Genomic DNA, 18090 nt, shown 5'->3' on the forward strand with positions numbered 1-18090 from the left:
CCACACATATTCCAGTGACGTTTAATTCCTGAGCCATACCATGATCTCCTTGTTCTATGCCATATATCCATGACTTACAGAGTCCTAGTGTATAATTGTACTAGCCAATAGTCCTGCTACGCAGTTGATACATATCCTCCCCTAACATTTTGCTGGTGGTACGTAACTAGTAGTGCATATAGGCAGTTGTTATAATAACTCCGCATGGAATGCGGTGCTAGGTAGCTTCACTGCCTGTTGTCATACCCCTGGTTGGCATTTGTACACTTCATTACTCCTGACGCGGGTATCCGATGGTCTGTTGCTATCCTTACATGTGGTTGGTCAGAGAGTTAGGAAACGGTGATAATGGACGCATGTAGATACTCGTGAGTTCATTGTAGAAGTTGATAATAGTCTAACTTGGCGGACGCCCTGCAATAGCAGAGATGGGGCGGCGCATAGTTCGCCCCTAGCTTAATCTGGGATTTTCTGCCTATGCTTACTCTTGGGAAGCCAACATATGTATCTGATTCTTAATTATGTGTAATTTTTGAGGCATATATACAGTTTAAATAAGCAAATAGAAACTGATAAAGACACTGAATAGGAAACACCAAGAGAGAGAAGGGGACAGCCTACAGAAACAAGGCTGCCAGGAATGTATGCAAGTGGGTATCAATACGCTCAACTCATTTTAACCAATGGAGCAAACAGGACGACGGCTCAGGAGTAACAATGCAGCAGCCTCAAACACAAACGCCGAGATGTGTACAAAAGCAGGTGCAATGATGGAGATGCTGGCCAATCCTAGACCTAATATGGTCTATTCATAATGTATTCGAAGAGAAGCCCGAAACAATCAAAGGGGGCATATAATGAAAGTAGATAGTAGATGTAAGACAACAAGGAAAGTCACAAAAGAGCGTTCGTAATACATATTGCAAAAGGAAATGCGGAAAACATGGCTACTCTGCCAAAGCTTCATGTAATAAGGTCTCATCGAGGTGTTCTGGGTGTACTGAAGTTGGCGCCTTGTCAGGAGGACGCAAGCCAAAAATAGGTCCGCTCTGATTTACACCTGGTGGCCTGAATAATACTGGTGGTAATGATTTCGCAACGTCTTCGTCCGTTGTAGAAGGGAGAGACGAATGCGAGGTAGAACTAGAGGTCTCTGGAGTGGTCGTTGATTTCGGCTTTATGTACTTTGGCGGCGTTGAGGTCCATTTTCCCAAAACCCAGCCTCCCATGCGACGTTTAATGCTTTTGGATTGGGAATCCTGTGGAGTGCTCGACTCAGAAAGAATCTCTTGCGCAACCGGAGTGGCGCTCGTGGTGGGATTTGCTGCAGAAGCGACGGACGACAAGAGAGAAAGGGGAGATTTATCTTTGCTGATTGAAACTCTAGGAATGGTTACGTTCGTCCGAGAGATGACAGGGGTAGTTGATGAGAATATTGTTCCGGCTGATGCGATACGTCTGGGAGTCCTTGGTACAAATGTCGGGGTGGAGCTGGCTGAGTAGTTACTTGTCAGGTGAATATCCATCCCTGAAATTGACAAAAGGCTCTCGTGAGACGTGGATCGACGCAACTGGGGAGATCGCAGCGGCACAACAATCTGGTCGCCAGAATGATGATATGAGGTTGAGGCTTCATTGTCGTCGTGTTCTTCCGGGATTGGAAGTCCAGAGAGCGAGCAGACGTTGCTTCCGCCAGCAGTGCCATCAGCCTCAGCAAAGATATTAACTTTACTCAATGACCTTGGATTTTGTGAATGTTTCACGATCGCGGGTGTCGACGGTACATTGTCTAGCCATCCGTCTTCAAGAACAGATCGGATTGAAGTGTCGGATGGCCCTTTCCGATGCGATGCTCTCACGAGAGGAGAAGTAAACCCACTTTCAGGGCTAGTCGGGCGAGATGAATCGAATCCCAGGTCGGAACGATCAAAAATAGACGCCGCTTTATATGCAGATGCGGGGGAACTCGGGGCAGAAGGAAACGTTGGACCAGGTGTTTGGTCTACCCAGCGATTGGTGCGGGAGGATGGTGATGTTTGAAATGTAGAAGCTGGGGAAGCGGTGTCAATAGTATCGTGGACGCTCAGAGGACTCTCGCTGGATTCTTTCGTTGGAGACTCGAGGAGCGTAGGCGGGAAGAGAGCTTTCCTTCTTCGTTGTCGACGATGTGCTGCCGGCTGGGATCGATCTTTGCGTGAAGCTGAAACTGGGACAGCGGTATGGTAATGGTGGTGAATGTGAAATTCTTGAGGAGCAGACTGAACATTCTGCAGCTCTTCGCTCAGGAACAAACTGCCACTGTGGAAATTTGGACCATCTGGATCCCCAACCAGTGGCTGATGGACGAGAAGCTGCTCCCTCAAATTTCGAACCTCCTCATCTGAACTCTGGAGCAGTTCCTTCAGCTCCACAATGTTCAACTGGAGATTCGCATTGTCTTGAAGGATATCCTTAACAAAGTGAGAGACAACATTCGTTCCGTTCTTGTTCCGCCCCAAAGAGGCCGCTGCAGCAGCGCCCTTGAGTCTCCCTGCAGCAGCATGTAATTCTCTTTCCACTGATCTCTTTCGCTCCATTCGACCTAATAGCTCCACATGTCTTTCTCGCTCCTCTCTTGATTCCTTTTCAATTCGATCTACCTGTTCATGCAGATCTCTAAGCGTAATCTCTGCTTTTCGCCAGCGTTGAATAGCTGACCGTTCATTCTCCTGGGTGATGGCGAGAGATTGTTCCAACCGTGCCTGATCATTTTCCATCTCATTCAGCTGCGCTTCGAGGAGAGCAGCTCGAGACGCGGCCGCTGTCAATCGTCGGACCTCGAGCTGGGCAGTTTCTAAGGAGGTACTCAAGACTTTGATATGCGCATCCGACTCAGATATTACGTTATTCAGCCCCTCCAAGTCCTCTAAAAGGTCTTTATTCTCCTGTATGATTTTTGCATTTTCCGCCTGCACCTCTCGCTTTTGTTTCTCTAAATTATCGATAGTGGCAGCCATTCTCGCACGATCGGCTTCCGCTTCGGCCATGTACGATTCATGACGTCCAAGGAGGGCCTATAGGTTGTAAAAGGAAACACCGTCAGTTAGAGTCGTTGTGACTTGTCAGGTCGATTGGTAAAAAAATGTTTGATTGGGCAGACGTACTTGGCCAAGTCGAGCCGCTGTGTCGACGTCCTTTTCTAAATTCTGGAGAGCAGCATTATTGTGCTGGAGGTATGCGCAATCGGGTCTGCCACAGCAGCACTTGATTTTGGACTGATCCATCGTAAGATCGATCGGGTGCGAGGTGCAGGAGGCTGGAAAGCTTCATAGGGATCCGAAGTCTGCTCGGTTTGAACGGCCACGAGATGCTCAGTGCTCCTTGACGTGCTTGGATGACCGGCTTAGGTCAGGTATTCTGGCTTCTATCTCTTGGAATCCCACAGCCAGGAGTGTAGGTAACGATGCTCCAAGAGTTGAGTGTGATGAGATTGGCTGGCAACCTCCCAAAAGAGAGGTGGGACTAGTTAATGTCGTCACGCGTTGGATGAGGTCTGCAGCCTGGTTTCATTTATCCAATCCCCCGCATCAAGCATTTTCAGTCCGGGACAGGGAATAGCCATGACAAGGCCGGATTACAGGATGAGGAGTAAATGGATCACAGCGCTTACCAGGGGGCCACATATGAAGCCAATAATATTTATGGTAGGATGCCACAAAGTCTAGATCTGTAAAGTGAGCAGAACTCATATTTAGGTACGCGGCCCCTATTAGTTCAATGCTCTCACTGTTCTTCAAGATAGATGAAATATTAGTGTGTGAGATGTGAATGGGCCAGGCGCCCTGAGCTACTGGAATGCAATGCATATAATTAGGTGAAGTGCGTACTCCGTAGTACTTTTTAATGAATCACATACTACCATGCCTGTTGAATGACTAGCTGGCAATAACATCCTATCCATTCTCCTCGAACGTGATGGCAACGAGAGACATTCAACGCTCTGTTAGGGCTGTTTCTAGCTTCAGTGTCTATCATTTTGGGTATCTATGAGGGCTGAAATATTGTACATTATGTTAAGTGCACCACAACCCATTAGTGCGCTTAACCCGGGATCCTTCGATGCCGGGTAAATATCCAAGCTTCAATTCATATATGGAAATATATGGCACGCAGCGAGCGTGTGGAATATCCGTGAGTGAAGAGTGTCTTTTCGGAGAAGTTTCGGAATAAACATAGTTTCCCGCGGTCGATTTCTCAGAGTCCTTGGGGCCGGATGGAACCCCTAGTGGTAGAGGAGCGGTGCACTGAATCGAGAAAGTAACTCAGGCTGGCGTCCCTTGAAGAGGGGTAGTTGATTTTTCCACCCTGCAGATTTTTTGCGATTGGTTGCGCTGGAAGCTCACAGGCTAAGTTCCTGGGCTCACTCCTGTGCTGCCACTAGCGGCCGGGACACTCCCGTCCGATACTGTTTGAATCTTCCGATACTCCTCCTCCAATCGCCTCTGCATCTCAAAATCCAACTGTCGTTCGCGCTTAACCTTCTGGTTTTCGAGATCTCTCAGCACGCCAGCATGCATCGCCTTAGAAAAGCCCAAGTTGGTCAGCAATTCCGCTTTAATTGCTAATGTTAGCGTAAGCAAAGGTAGCACATACAGCTTTATCTGCCTCCTGGGACCAGTGAACAAAATAGACTATGCCTGCGGTCGCGAGCGAGGTGCATGCGAATGTAATTTTCGAAGCCCGCGACATTATGACCTTGCTTTTGAGAAAACAGACATGCAAACTTCAAACCAGTCCAAAATTAATTCGTAAATCGGGAATCTCTGGATCCTGGAGACGAAAAGCTGGACTGGGACGTTTCGTCCATGAGAGATTTGCTGCTTGAAACCCCGTTGCGATGTTTGAGGCTTGGCGCTCCGGCCAAGGCGGTGTGACCTGGCAGATTCGGGCCGTGATGACGGTGTCGGCGGGTGATCAACCCTAGGTGTTGAAGGTAGCGAAGCGATTTCAACTGCAGCTTCAAATAGATCTCTCATAGACGCTAGACTAACAAAGATGGTAAGATTTGACTTGTCCTTGGCCGATGATGGAATGATTGAAACTGATGTGATTTTCCCATTAGTCTGCCCAAAACTCAGCTGGTATTCAGACCCTCCTGGACGTACGTGTCGAGAGCTCTGCGGAACCCCAGGTTCAACCCCGCCGTCACGGATAGCAGCTAATATTGCAATTTGACCAGGCGGAGAGGGAAGCACAAAAAATCGTACAAAGCGGTGAGCTTATGCAACTTATCATCCTAGGGAACTATGCGGAGGCGTCCACTAATGGCCATTCATAGCCCGAGAATGTTAGTAGTTGTGGATGGAGCCTGAAGGTGCCCTTCTAATTATACTTCTAGATCGCACAAAACGCATAAAGGACGCGAAAGCCGAAGCACAGAAGGAGATCGAAGAGTACAGAAGACAGAAAGAACAGGAATTCAAACGGTTCGAAGCTGAGGTAAGACTTATGGGGCCTCTATGCCCAGTTCAACACAGATCCGTCCCATTTGAAAATTCTCGATGCATCCGATATTTACATTGTTTGCTAGCATTCGAGTGGTAATAAGAAGGCTGAGGAAGAGGCCAACAAAGACGCAGACGTCAAGCTTAAAGACATTCAGGAAGCGGGCAAAGCAAAAGGAGAGCGTGTTGTTGACGACCTGATCCATGCAGTTCTGGATGTGAAGCCGGAGGTCCCAGAGAAACTTGCAGCAAACGCCTAAGATCGGGTTCAGATAGATGTTTTCTCGGTGTTTTAGTCTTATCTTTGCCAGTTGTCCGATCATTAGATACCACTAGCCTTTATGGGAGGGTTGTTGAAGCTACTGCACCAGGGCAGCTTGCTGCGGGTGTTTCTTGTTCCACGACGCTCCATGGCCTGCGATTTTGGTAGAGGGTTCAGTTACAGCAAACGCATTTCAGTTTACTCCGTACAGGTTCTAAAATTTAGAATTTCTACGGAAGGGAGCATTGAGGTGGATCATGGGACTTTCACGGAAGGGAGTCAATTTGGCCGTCGTGTCATAGTCGCCGAGATGGAGTGGTCTTGAGGAAGACAAGGATCAAGGCGCCTATCTATCTACAAAATGCTGCCCAAACATAGCCGAAGTGACCAGTCAATATTCGAGCAAGACCACCATGAAATGTTGAGCTCGTGCTCTTCATTCCATTGGATCACACTCATGTACTGTAACCGCATGCTCAAACCGTAAAACCGTATTCGGATGCGTTGACAACTTTGACAGTTGGATTGGCGGAGAGTGTTGTGAAACATACCTTCGAGCCCTGACGTCTCGCATTTCCTGCATATTACTATTTGATGTAGAGTTTGTTGTCGAATGAGCGCCGGACGACCAGATCGCGGCTGAAGGAGAGGCCGCGTGGAAGTGGCTATGTCGCCCGGGGGACCCTCCTGTGGCGCAGAAGGGACCTCCGACGAGCAGCCTGCCACATCTGTGCGCGAGGGTCCCTGGTTAGGGCTGCTCGCGATGGCAGCGACTCACAACCAGACAAAATCCTTCGGCATGCGGTTCATGCAGCGATCGAGAACCATCTGCAGAATCTTTCAGCCTAGCTGGGCAAGCGAGCCGGTCTTCCGTAAATCTGCGGAATAGGAGGCCAGGGTCAACTGTGCCGCCCCTGTATCTCAGCGGGGTACATGGATGGGTACATGCTCCAGTAGCTACTCCTGGGATCCGGTCTAAGATCTTGTGTTGTTGTGGAATTCGAAGACGAGAGCTCTAACATTTTTTAAAACCTATTAGACAAGCCAAAGATAACTGACTCCCGCATTCTTGTTAACGTTTCCCAACAAGAGTTGGGGAGTGCCGAGCAAACGTCATTGCTTGTTTTTGATCCCAGAACCTTATCAACTTCCTTGACCCTCTTTCTGGCCCATTTGGATATCAAATCGGAGGACTTATCCTGACGCTTGATGACCGGAGAAACTGAAGTATAAACTCTACTATAAACCTCTTTAGGTTCCAATTACAGCAAGACGTTTTGACCGTCCGGACCATGCAATAGCTCTTCGACGGCTGCTGCACTGGGCCGTCGCCAACTGAAACACCCTTCACCATGTCGGTCCAAATCTTTCTCGATAAACCCCACGCACACTTCACCAATCTTGATTTCATCACGGGGAAGGCGGTACTCACATTAACATCGGATACTCCGATAACTTTGATTGCCGTAAAGCTAGAAGGCGAGAGCCGTACACGACTTATTGCCCCGAAGTATCCGCACAGTGAGCGGTCTGATAAAAAGAGGACGGAGGTAGAGTCACATAAGGTATGGATATTATCAATCATGGTTGGGACACGAGGGCTCGAGGACTTAATCGAACAAAGATGCTGATTTCGTCATTCCTAGCTTCTATACAAAGTCGCAACCCTCTTTCCCACTGCTGAGCTGCACCCACTCGCCACTCCAAGTACATACTATACACTCAGTCCCGGGATATATGAATATCCCTTTCGCTTTAAAGTGAGAACTGGAAGATCCTATGCCAATTTTAACTGGATGCTTACTCGTGATGCTGCAGTTCCCATTCAACAATGATTGTATTAATAACAACTTGTCGTCGAATCTCAACATGGCGGGAATACGGCTAGAAGTTGCCCGAGATGGCAACCGCCACGTTAAGAAGACACTACCTCCGTCTCTAAGCGGCTTTCCGGGTGAAGCAGAGATCAGGTATTATGTGAAAGTTACCGTAGTGAGGCCGCAGTTCTATAAGGAGAATTATAGAGGGGTATGTCTGGTCCAGGATGGTTTGTCTGAAGAGTGCATTGATGCTCGGCCCCAGCCTTTCTCCGCCCACAGGAACCGTGAATGTGTTTCTCTGCTGTGGATTGACTAACCTGTGTTCGCCGGGCTATATAGTTCGCGGATTTCAAGTTTCTGCCTATTGAGCCTCCAAGAAAGAAGGAGCCGGACAAGGAGACTTTTGCTCGACGTCAACATCAGTTCAAGAATGCTCGCCTCGTACAAGAAACGAAAGGACTTTTTAGAAAGGGCAGCGTTGGCGCAATAGATGACACTAGCCCTGCTCCCAAAATCTCTGTCGATGCGAGATTACCCAGTCCAGCCATAATTACTTGCAACGAACCTTTGCCGCTAAGAATACTCATTAAAAAGCTGACTGAATTTTCCGAAACTCTTTACTTGCAATTATTCCAGCTTGAGCTAATAGGATATACCAACATTCGGGCCCATGACCTTGTTCGCAAGGAGAGCAGTAGCTGGGTCATCGTTAGCCGCAGTAATATGAATATACCACTCGGTAGTTCTGATGACCCTGTTGGGAAAGAATGGAAGGTAGATCCAAGGATGTGGAATCAAATTCCATTGCCAAACTCCGTGGCCCCGTCTTTTGATACCTGCAATATCTCGAGAACGTATGAGCTGGAAGTGCGTGTGGGCATTTCTCGTGAGGCTCATACGGCAATGAAGGTATGGATTACCCTTTGGATATGTATCCGCTCCCTTGCTTTTGAAGAACCTCCTCGCAACACGGGAACAATGAGCCTTTGGGCTAAGTCTGAATCTAGCCGGATCTTATCGTCCTCCCGCTCCGTATTTCCGTTTATGTCTATTCGGGCGTAGCTCCTCCAGCAGCGCTACTAGAGGCCATGGGGTTTCCCACTGGTACCACCGAAACTTTACCAGAAGTTCTGCCCCCCCCGCCACCACCTCGACCATCGGCACCCCCATACACTGCACCGCCGCCCCCTATGGAGGAATATGAGGACGCTCCGCCTAGCTACGAAGATGCAATGGCGGAGGCTCTTGGGCCAGTGGACGGCCCGAGGCGCGAGTATAACCCACTTGATGCCTCTCTTTCTGGAAACTTCTCACGGATGGGGACTGATACTCAAGGTTCAGTGGGCAATTCCAAAGGCAGCGACCGTTTATTTCCCAATAGCGGACCCTTAAACTCATCGACAGACTCCTTCGATATTTACCATCAGCTTGGCCCTGCCGATGGTTTCTCACCTTCGGACCGCTCGAGGACAGCACCTTCAAACCTCGCGGAGGAACCGAGTTCTTCTCGTCCTGCACCAATATCCGTCCTCCCTGACGATCAATCGTCGCCGGTTACCCTCTCACCAGCCTCTATGGAATCCCGCCCAGAATCGTCCCAACGGAGACCGCCTCCCCAACTTGGAATACCGAGCCGAAAACCCGTTCCAGGATCCGGACACTCGCTCCCCGATCTAGGGCAGTCGCGCAGATGAACTTCTGCATTGGATTGGACATCGAATACGGGGATATCATCAGAGTTCATTGTTATACCAGCATTAAGAAGGGTGTTCCAAATCACTTAGTTATTACACATAAAGATACCTTTTTAACTTGCATTGTGGTTCTTGTTCATATACACATATTCTAATGATGGTGTGCGGAGGCGTATTTTACAAATGTGACATGATTATGTACTATGCATGGCTGAAGAAATTTGCCTTTCTCTAGGTTGAGAGCAGGTGAATTATTAATTCCATAGTAATGTTAGCATTGCTAACATATCTTGCACCATGACTCTTCCTATGAATAATGATATGTGAGATGTAATGCGATTAAAAAGACCGCTAGTTAGTCAATTAGTCTCGAATTTGATGATACGATCATAGGCAAACCAATTCTGGAGTCTATGTACGGAGTACTCTCTGTATTCCGGAATATGTCTCGAAGAGCCGTTGCTTAGAGTTTGCTTACATAAACATGTGCTTGAGGGCAAGAGAGCAATTTTAAGCTTTTGCGGGAAGAACCGACGCGATACGCGCTTTTACGACCATCCCACTCTCCTTTTCTCTCTGTTGTGAATTTGCGTTGCATGCTGAGGACCTTTTCAGGCATCAAGGTATAAACCCCAAGCGGTTCACCTTCCTGGTCAAGAGGTTGCAAACTCACGTCAGCGCTCGAGTGGATTTCGAAGCCCATTCTCAACAATGACCCCGGATAGAATCGCACGACTCGCAGAGCTATAACTGCAGGCGATCCCAGCAACACTATGCGTCTTCACCTAGTTATCCACAGGCACGATTTCCCTGCCACCCGGGTCCTCTGGTCGACTCCTTTCCGCTCTCCGGGTTTATCAAATCAACCTTCTGCTGCATCCTCTTTCACGGCGGCTGGGTCTCAGGCGCTCAATGCCGGGAGACGACTTAGCGCGAGTACAAGCTTCAATACGGCCTTGACGTCGCTTTCTACGGCTGGAGGGTATACAATTTCCCAGCTGCTAGCAGATATTAATGAGGTTGTCCCTCTCGAAACTCAGCCTAGTCGGTCGGGGTATAGGAAAGATGAAGGACAATGGGGCTTGGAAGACTATGTTGTCGAGTTGATGGGATCTGAGTGCTTGCATTTTATGGAAGTTGATAATCTACTGAGGGATGGTGATGAGCTTGTGTGAGTCAATCTCAAGGCCGGTATAGGCGAGGCTATCTCGAAGATCCTTTTAATAACTGACAACGTGGGGGTTTAGAATTCGTCCGTTACATTATGAAGAATTAGAGGTACGACAGATAGGAGGACGTCATCAAATCGCGACAGATGGTACCCATCTTATCGACGGAGTTGCATTTGGGAAAAGACCTCTGAAAAGAGGTGCACCTTCTCGCCCTCCTATCAAGATTCCTCCAAGGAATAAAAGGAGACGCATAAACGAGGCAGAATGGGTTAGCGATCGCTCCGTCACAAGATGCTTAGGGGTTTCACCTTCACCTCCCAGGCTTGAAGAAGGATGGTGTGTTCACAGGAGCCTTAGCCCAGCTCCTGCTGAAGTCGGGCCACGTGCGGATGCCAATGGCCAACGATCACAGGAACTATCGGAAACGGGAGATAAAACCGACACACAAGGAATTGAACGGCCGCCACTAACCTCGGATAGCGCTGTGGTCATAAATGCTGTTGATAAATTTGATCATGATGCTATGGTGTCAGGTGGAGACACAAAAGATAGCAGCAAACAGGCTGGTAACAGGATATGGACTGTGGTGAAGGAAGAGAAGTCCATCCTCTCATCATCGAGCTCAGACTCCTCGGAAAGCGAGAGTGGCATGAGTTCTTCCTCCGAAGAGTCGAGTGAAGAAGTGGGTGATTCCAGTTCGGATTTGTCGTCTAGCGTTTCTAGTACGAGTGCATCGTCTTCCGTGTCATCTTCCATTAGTAGTGATGATACCTCTTCCGTCTCTGAGTCGGATGTCTCTGTGATTGAAGTGCAGAAGCCACCCGCAAAACCTGAAGCTCTCACCTCGGAGATTATTGCACGGCCAAATATGAATCCGCCCGGCATGGGTTCTCGCAGAACGAAACATAGTAATTTGCGGACCAAACTACGAAAAAGACTTGCAAAGATGAAGGCTGCTGGGATTCTTCCTCAGGATGCGAATTTTGATGACTTGCGTGCTTGGGATCAGACCGGCGTAAGGAGAAGTGTGCCGAAACCTCTAGAATGTACAGCGGAAACTGACAAAGTGATGTCTCCTACCAAAGCCGAGTTCGAGAAACGGCGAGCGCAACTGTTACGGGATATTGAAGCGGGAGGCGTAGACGTGTCTCCAAACTCTGCGCAACGGGATCCGAAGGCTGTACAGCCTAGTTCTTCGGTTGACGCGACAGCAACGCCTGTTTCGGAAGATCGACTGCCTAACAAAAAGGCGAAGTTAGATTTAGCCAGCACGAGGCGTCTTCTTTTTGGCTCCCTCGGCCTACGTACCCCGAAGACTAAGAGCGACGCGGAGCGTCTAAAAGCCCAGCTTGCGGAAACATTGAAGAAACCTGGACCTACAGCCAAAGAAGAGCAAATCAAAGAACCGACAGAATCAACGAGAAAGAGTCAAGCTCTTATGCCCGTGGAGAACTGGCAAGATTTCATCATTCTGAAAGCTACCGAATGTATATATGAAGATGTGAAAGTGCCGCCGCCACCATTTCCATTTGTTCAAAGATGGGACGCTGAAAGCCAAAAGCAAATCCGCGAGCGGCGGAATCGTGGAAATGGTCAGAATAAAAAGCGGAAAAGGAAATCTTTAGTTTATGAAGAGGAAGGCAATCAATACGACGGTCCCGAAAGCTATTTGAATACCGAGATTACGCTAAATTGTTCTGACAAGGAAGATAATGTGCAGGGAGTTTCCCCGGCCGTTGTTGAAACTACTGAGAAATACAACGTCCAAGAGCGGTCGGGACTGGTTGAGGAAGACCTTGTGGAAGCAAGCCCTACAGAGGCAGAGGAGGATCTCCCATTGTTCGGGAATGTATCGTCCCTCCCGAATGCCACTGAAACCGATTTTAAACCTGGTGCTATTATAGCATTTAAACAACTGGAGGTTTCGAAAGCGACCAACTGGCAGCCCGTAGTCTCAGACTATCGCACAGCGGTCGTAGAGAGGATTCTGGATGACGCTTGTGTCCGACTTCGTCTCGCTAAGCGTGACAGAGAAGAACGACCACAGAATCAGGATACAGGCCCACGCGAATATTCAGGATTTGAAATGCCGGGTTATGATGAGGATCAAGGCGAAGACGACGGGTTAAGAGATATGGAAGTGTGCCAGTTGATGGAGGCAAAGCTGTTACAACATGCACCGGCTGAAGACGGTGAAGCTGAAAATTTGGGAGAGGTAATTGTCGAAGATACCCAAGCGAATGTCCTGTCCGTATAATATTTCCTTGCTATTGTTTCCTTTTGAAGTTTGCGGAAAATTTTGTGGCTCATTCTTTCGTATGAGTTAGTCCCGACCGCATACCCGTGTCTGTTCTACAGGAACCGGAAGAGATGGAAATAGTTCAGGTTTCCTCCCAGACCCGACGAGACATTTCACAGTTAATAGACGATGCTGGATTTAGGTCGGGCATTGATTCTGATTTAACCTTTCCTCATAAACTCCTCCCCCATGCCGATTCAACCAAAGCCGTGGAAGAGGAGGACAAGGGCGTTTCGAAATTACAAGGGGATGAGGACTATGCGATAGAGTCTCCAACTTTCAGCGGGTTTGAAAAGACTCCGGTCCGCGAAACAAGCGAGCGGCCTGACCCGGGGGCGGCCCTGCGTCCTATCACCGGTTCTACTGGAACTGGGAATAATACGGCCATCAGCGAATCTCCTTTGGTGCAAACAAGCTCTATGAAAAACGCTGCCCAGGAAGTCGATCCGGTTGCTTCAGCATTATCTATACCTTCTGAGGATGGTCTGCGCTATATAACCGATCTCGATGACACAGGGCCAGGCGGGCATATTATTGGCGAGAGTCAAAATATCAGGTCGAAATCCCCAGTCCACAGCGATGCTCCTGATTCTCAAGACGAGGAAAAGCCGTTAGGAACTAGCCAACCGGAATCACTTTTGTCCATTGTACCCTCTAGCGTCCAGGACGACACGAAAAATGACCGACCCGGCTCATCTGCTAGCTCAATGGTGACAAATCCATTCTATGAAGTGGATCGTGTTCTGTTCGGGGAAATCAGCGATGGAACAGCGCTAGATGCTATGATTTCATCCACCGCGCCTCCTCGGATCACTGAGCCGTCCGAACCCAAGAGATCTGCTCGAGTTCGGCGACCGGTCCTTTCATCTCCGCGCCAACGATCTCCTGAACCATTGTTCGTTTACGGGGATGATGATAGGGACGGGGACTACCAACCGGATATTTCCGAGCAATCAAGTTCCAAGGAGAGGTCAAGATCCTCCCAGATTGTTAAGGAGGAACCCATGAGTTCGCAGGCCCCCAAATGTCAATTGCAAATCCCCGAGGGCTCCCAGCTCGTCGACCTGACGCTGTCCAGTGATCCTGTATCGCCTGGAAACAGCGATGGGGATTTTGCAAAGTCGCAAGGGCTACCCAGCTCTGTCCAGTACCGAAGACGTCGACCAAGGAGGGCAAACTCGTCGATGAAGAGGAACGGTTCGCTGGAGCGAAGGGTGAAGACGAGGAGGAGCGCGATATAGGCCGCGTTTCTTCCGGCGCCGTGATATTTTGGCTCGGATCACTTACCGGATTAGGATTTGTACTATTAAGCGCTGATACTTCTGTCTGCACCCCCACTGGATGAAGGGCATGTTAATTCCCAAACCACGCCGCTGCTGCTGATTCCATGCATTACAACTTTAGCAACGCGCGAAGAGGAAATTGGCGTCAGAGGCGACCAGCCAATCACGTCGCAAGTTCCCCGCTGACGAATTGCAGATGCTGATTGGCTGGCTGGCCCCGCAAGTATGACGCCAACTGTTTTGAGTGCACGCCTTAAAGCGCTTCGCAGCCAGCTCGCGGCGGTGCAGCGGGATCTGCAGACGATGAGCGGCCTCGTTGTGTGGGCGAAATTTCTTTGTTGAGATTCCAGTGTGCGGGATTGCCGATGGGCTCATGGACCGTCTTTGCTGTTGATTGAACCGGTCCATGTCCTTCAACTGTGGTAACTAATTCTTTACGGAGTAACTAGATGTTATGAGTTAATACCACTGCAACAATTAATCAAGGATAGCATGGTCTCTCCCCCTCAACACCCCGCATCCCGCCTCACTGCTCGTTTTATACTTCATTGCTGGTCGAAGCGTTCTTTTTCATCTTTCTCAAGCCATCTGCGTTCAAGGCCCATATCTATATGGGGTTTGTTGTCTAATTTCAATTCTTTGCCCATACGGCCACACTTTGCAGGTCCCAAGATTAGTACTAGGATTTTCACACCGAACAGGCCATTCAGTAACTCGATCGGTTCACTGGCAGCCATGACTTCTGATTATAAACTCAAAGATCTCGCCTCTTTAGCGGACCTTAAAGATGGGGAGAAGAGAGAAGTCAGCATTGAAGGACTGGAGGAAGCAAAGCTGCTCTTTGTAAAGCTAGACGGCCAAGTCCATGCCCTGACAGCGAGATGCACCCACTATGGCGCCCCACTGGTGAAAGGTGTGCTGACTCCGGATGGAAGAATAACATGTCCTTGGCACGGAGGTACGTTGGTCAAACCCCAATGCCTAGAGTGATATGTATGCTAATAATGCTTGTTTCTTTTCCTTGTAGCTTGTTTTAATGTCACGACCGGAGATATCGAAGACGCGCCAGCACCGAATGCACTGGAAAAATTCGAGTTTTTTGAAAAGGACTCTGCTGTCTATGTTAAAGCGGGTGCTGAAGCCTTGAAGCGCAATGGACGCCAGCCGATTAGTCAATGCTCCATCGTCGGAGATGACAGGATCGTTATTATTGGAGGGTAAGAAGCAGTTTATCCTTCACAATTGTTACTGCATTAGAATGTTGACCACATCATTATTGCGCAGTGGAAGCGGTACATTTGGAGCTGTCGAGGCCCTTAGGGAACAAGGATTCAAGGGGAAAATCACCATCATTTCCCGAGAACCAAACCCTCCGCTCGATAGGACCAAGCTCTCCAAGGCACTTATTCCGGACGCGAGTAAACTACTTCTTCGCCCTGCCCAATGGTATGCGTCCGTAGGCATTGACCTTGTTTCAGATAATGCTAAGGCTGTCGACTTTGATAAGAGGACTGTTTCCACTGACTCCGGAAAATCATTCCCGTATACGAAACTCATCCTTGCTACTGGTGGAGTCCCCAGAAGACTACCTATGCCTGGAATTAAGGATCTTGGAAATGTCTTCGTTCTACGCTTTGTGACGGATGTTCAGGAGATTCTCAATGCAGTCGGCGACAAGAACAAGAATATTGTCATAATTGGTAGCTCTTTCATTGGTATGGAGGTTGGCAATGCCCTATCAAAGGAAAATAAAGTCACGATCATTGGCATGGAATCGGCCCCATTGGAGCGTGTCATGGGCGCAAAGGTTGGTCAGATATTCCAGAGGCTTTTGGAGAAACAAGGTGTCAACTTCCACATGTCCGCTTCCGTGGAAAAGGCCTCTCCCTCCGAAAAGGACCCATCAAAGGTTGGCGCGGTTCATCTGAAGGATGGGACGGTTCTCCCAGCCGATCTCGTTATCCTCGGAGTGGGAGTATCGCCGGCAACGGAATTCCTGAAATCCAACGAAGCAGTTACCTTGGAACAAGATGGCTCTCTCAAAACTGACGAGTCATTCGCTGTGAATGGCCTTAAAGACGTGTATGCCATTGGCGACATCGCTACATATCCCTACCACGGACCCGGAGCCGGCCAAGGTGATCGAACCCATGTTCGGATTGAACATTGGGATGTTGCACAGAATGCTGGCCGAAGCGTGGGTTTCACTCTTGCCCACGCTTTAGCCTCTCCACCAAAGGAAGTGCCCCCGAAAGCGTTCATTCCCATTTTCTGGTCTGCCTTGGGCCAGCAGTTACGGTACTGCGGAAATACAATGAACGGATGGGACGACGTGATTTTAGCCGGAGATCCGGACAATTTCAAGTTCGCTGCGTTTTACACCCTTGGTGACACGGTTGTTGCTTCAGCGAGTATGAACATGGATCCGTTAAATTCTAAGTGTGCAGAGTTAATGAGAAGAGGAAACATGCCGACGAAGAAGGAATTGGAGAAAGGTTTGGATATACTGTCGTTGGACCTCCCCAGCACAATAAGAATGTAAATTTTCCAATTGGTGCAGTGCATAATTTCGTGTGCTTCTGGTTTTGTAAGAAGCAATTTCATAAATATGTAACAGTCGATATAGTTAGAGCAATACGAATAATATTAAGTCAGTGAATTCTTTCAGCCGCAATTTATGTTATCCAGCCAGTGTTTAACTCCGATGCAAACTTCCAGGTCAAACCTCGATTCCGTACGAATGGCTCCTAGATCAGTGAGATAGGTGTACTATTGCTTCGACTTTTTCTTTCTCTTCTTCTTCTCTTTCTCCGCACTCCCTGCTGCGCGATCGTCGCGACTTTCTTCGGCCACGAGGCCTCCAGACATCTCCACATCACCATCACTGCTCTGAACGATGGTCACGCCTTTTTGATACCCCAAAATCCGTCTCTTCTCTTCTGTAATCAGCTTTCCTTCTTCCACCGGGCTCAACATTGTTCCTTCAAGGCTAAGGAAGCCCTTATCCCACTCGCTGCCGGGAATTACATCCACATCTCTCACACGGAACTTAATCATCCCACGAACCCGTTTCCCAGAACGCGTCTGGAAATACCCCATCGCTGCAGACGCCTCATCATCATGCTCATCGGGAATATGTTTATCGCCTTTAAGCGGGCGAAAAATTTCCGTATCTGAGTTGGTGTCGGAATCATCTTCGTCCTGCGTCGTAGTCGGTGTTGATTCCGGTTGCTGACCGGGAGCTACCCATTTCCAGTCTGGGGGGAGCCGTTTGCGTTCGATTCCGACGGAGAAGAGATTGAGAACGACGGCGCCCAGGAAACCTTCCGATTGCACGTTTATCCATCCCTCTAGAGTCTGGCCGCGCTCCGGGCGAAAGACGAGTAAGGTGATCGTTAGATAAACGTACAGGACGCCGTATTCGCCAGCAGTTACGGCGAGAGTAAGCGGTTGCGGAGTTGTAGCGCTTTGGTGGGAGCTTGATGAATGGTGGGGAGGTGTGGATGAGATTGACGGGTTAGAGAAAGCAAGGACTATTCCTCGGACCGGTGGATAGTAAGTTAATAGTAGTGGCGCAACGTGTTCGGATATCAAGCATGAGAGAGCGTGAGTAGGAGAGAGTGAGATCGGCGAGAGAGGTAGGTATAAGGTCGTTTCGACGAGGTGGAAAGGCGAGGAATCTATGGGGTCTTGGGAGTCGGTTTGAGAGCCTTGCGACTTGCTGAGAGGTTTCGTATGCTCCAAGGAGAATTCTGGATGTAGTGGCTCAGCATTGCTTTTGTGTTTGCGGTGATGCTTCTCCTTTTTCTTGTGCTCGGGACTGGAGTGTGTGCCGGGATCATGGTGTTTTCGCTTTTTCGACAACTTGTGGTCTTCATCTTTATTCTTCCTCTTTTTCACAGGCGACGATACCAACATTGTCTCCATTGTTGTGTTTGTGGTTAGGTATTTCCGTCCAGTCGAGCGCTGCAGCCGTGGTATTTTTTTCGTCGCAGAGAAATTTTCTCCCATGAGATTTGCGGTTTGGCGGTCCGGCTTGGGGCTCGCTAGCGGGAACTAGCAGCCTTAAGCGCGCGC

The 18090-nt window shown here is 48.9% G+C and overlaps 7 protein-coding genes across 8 annotated transcripts; 4 read left to right on the forward strand and 3 right to left on the reverse strand.

Annotated features, from left to right (window-relative positions):
* Positions 1–947: 947 nt before the first annotated feature.
* D8B26_004124 (uncharacterized protein) lies at positions 948–3263 on the reverse strand (the record flags this gene model as incomplete). Its single annotated transcript, XM_003067865.2, has 2 exons — positions 948–3053; positions 3144–3263. 2 exons carry the CDS (start codon positions 3261–3263, stop codon positions 948–950), a joined length of 2226 nt encoding a protein of 741 aa, XP_003067911.2.
* Positions 3264–4100: 837 nt separating this feature from the next.
* D8B26_004125 (uncharacterized protein) lies at positions 4101–4797 on the reverse strand. The gene is made up of 2 exons (XM_003067864.2): positions 4633–4797; positions 4101–4559 (listed from the first exon to the last, which is right to left on the reverse strand). The coding sequence occupies exons 1-2, from the start codon at positions 4726–4728 to the stop codon at positions 4386–4388; spliced, it is 270 nt and encodes an 89-aa protein (XP_003067910.1). The 5' UTR covers positions 4729–4797; the 3' UTR covers positions 4101–4385.
* A 167-nt stretch (positions 4798–4964) lies between these two features.
* VMA10 (H(+)-transporting V1 sector ATPase subunit G) lies at positions 4965–6157 on the forward strand. The gene is made up of 6 exons (XM_003067863.2): positions 4965–5037; positions 5102–5140; positions 5219–5252; positions 5318–5326; positions 5378–5478; positions 5570–6157. The coding sequence occupies exons 1-6, from the start codon at positions 5035–5037 to the stop codon at positions 5741–5743; spliced, it is 360 nt and encodes a 119-aa protein (XP_003067909.1). The 5' UTR covers positions 4965–5034; the 3' UTR covers positions 5744–6157.
* A 451-nt stretch (positions 6158–6608) lies between these two features.
* D8B26_004127 (uncharacterized protein) lies at positions 6609–9555 on the forward strand. Of its 2 annotated transcripts, XM_066124377.1 has the most exons (5): positions 6609–7310; positions 7392–7505; positions 7564–7792; positions 7905–8474; positions 8573–9555. In XM_066124377.1, exons 3-5 carry the CDS (start codon positions 7790–7792, stop codon positions 9257–9259), a joined length of 1260 nt encoding a protein of 419 aa, XP_065980458.1. In that variant the 5' UTR covers positions 6609–7310; positions 7392–7505; positions 7564–7789; the 3' UTR covers positions 9260–9555. The 2 variants fall into 2 exon arrangements, with proteins under 2 accessions (XP_065980458.1, XP_003067908.2); XM_003067862.2 differs by lacking the exons at positions 6609–7310; positions 7392–7505 and having other exon boundaries at positions 7564–7773.
* Positions 9556–9836: 281 nt separating this feature from the next.
* Positions 9837–14125, forward strand: D8B26_004128 (uncharacterized protein). Its single transcript, XM_066124378.1, has 3 exons — positions 9837–10430; positions 10507–12678; positions 12759–14125. Exons 1-3 carry the CDS (start codon positions 10033–10035, stop codon positions 13969–13971), a joined length of 3783 nt encoding a protein of 1260 aa, XP_065980459.1. The 5' UTR covers positions 9837–10032; the 3' UTR covers positions 13972–14125.
* A 161-nt stretch (positions 14126–14286) lies between these two features.
* Positions 14287–16576, forward strand: D8B26_004129 (uncharacterized protein). Its single transcript, XM_003067860.2, has 3 exons — positions 14287–14971; positions 15041–15230; positions 15298–16576. Exons 1-3 carry the CDS (start codon positions 14506–14508, stop codon positions 16553–16555), a joined length of 1914 nt encoding a protein of 637 aa, XP_003067906.2. The 5' UTR covers positions 14287–14505; the 3' UTR covers positions 16556–16576.
* A 206-nt stretch (positions 16577–16782) lies between these two features.
* D8B26_004130 (uncharacterized protein) lies at positions 16783–17940 on the reverse strand (the record flags this gene model as incomplete). The annotated part of the gene is made up of 1 exon (XM_003067859.2): positions 16783–17940. One exon carries the CDS (start codon positions 17938–17940, stop codon positions 16783–16785), a length of 1158 nt encoding a protein of 385 aa, XP_003067905.2.
* Between the last annotated feature and the right edge of the window lie 150 nt (positions 17941–18090).

The sequence above is a fragment of the Coccidioides posadasii genome, chromosome 2 (genome assembly GCF_018416015.2).
Source record: "Coccidioides posadasii str. Silveira chromosome 2, complete sequence".
Lineage (NCBI taxonomy): Eukaryota > Fungi > Ascomycota > Eurotiomycetes > Onygenales > Onygenaceae > Coccidioides > Coccidioides posadasii.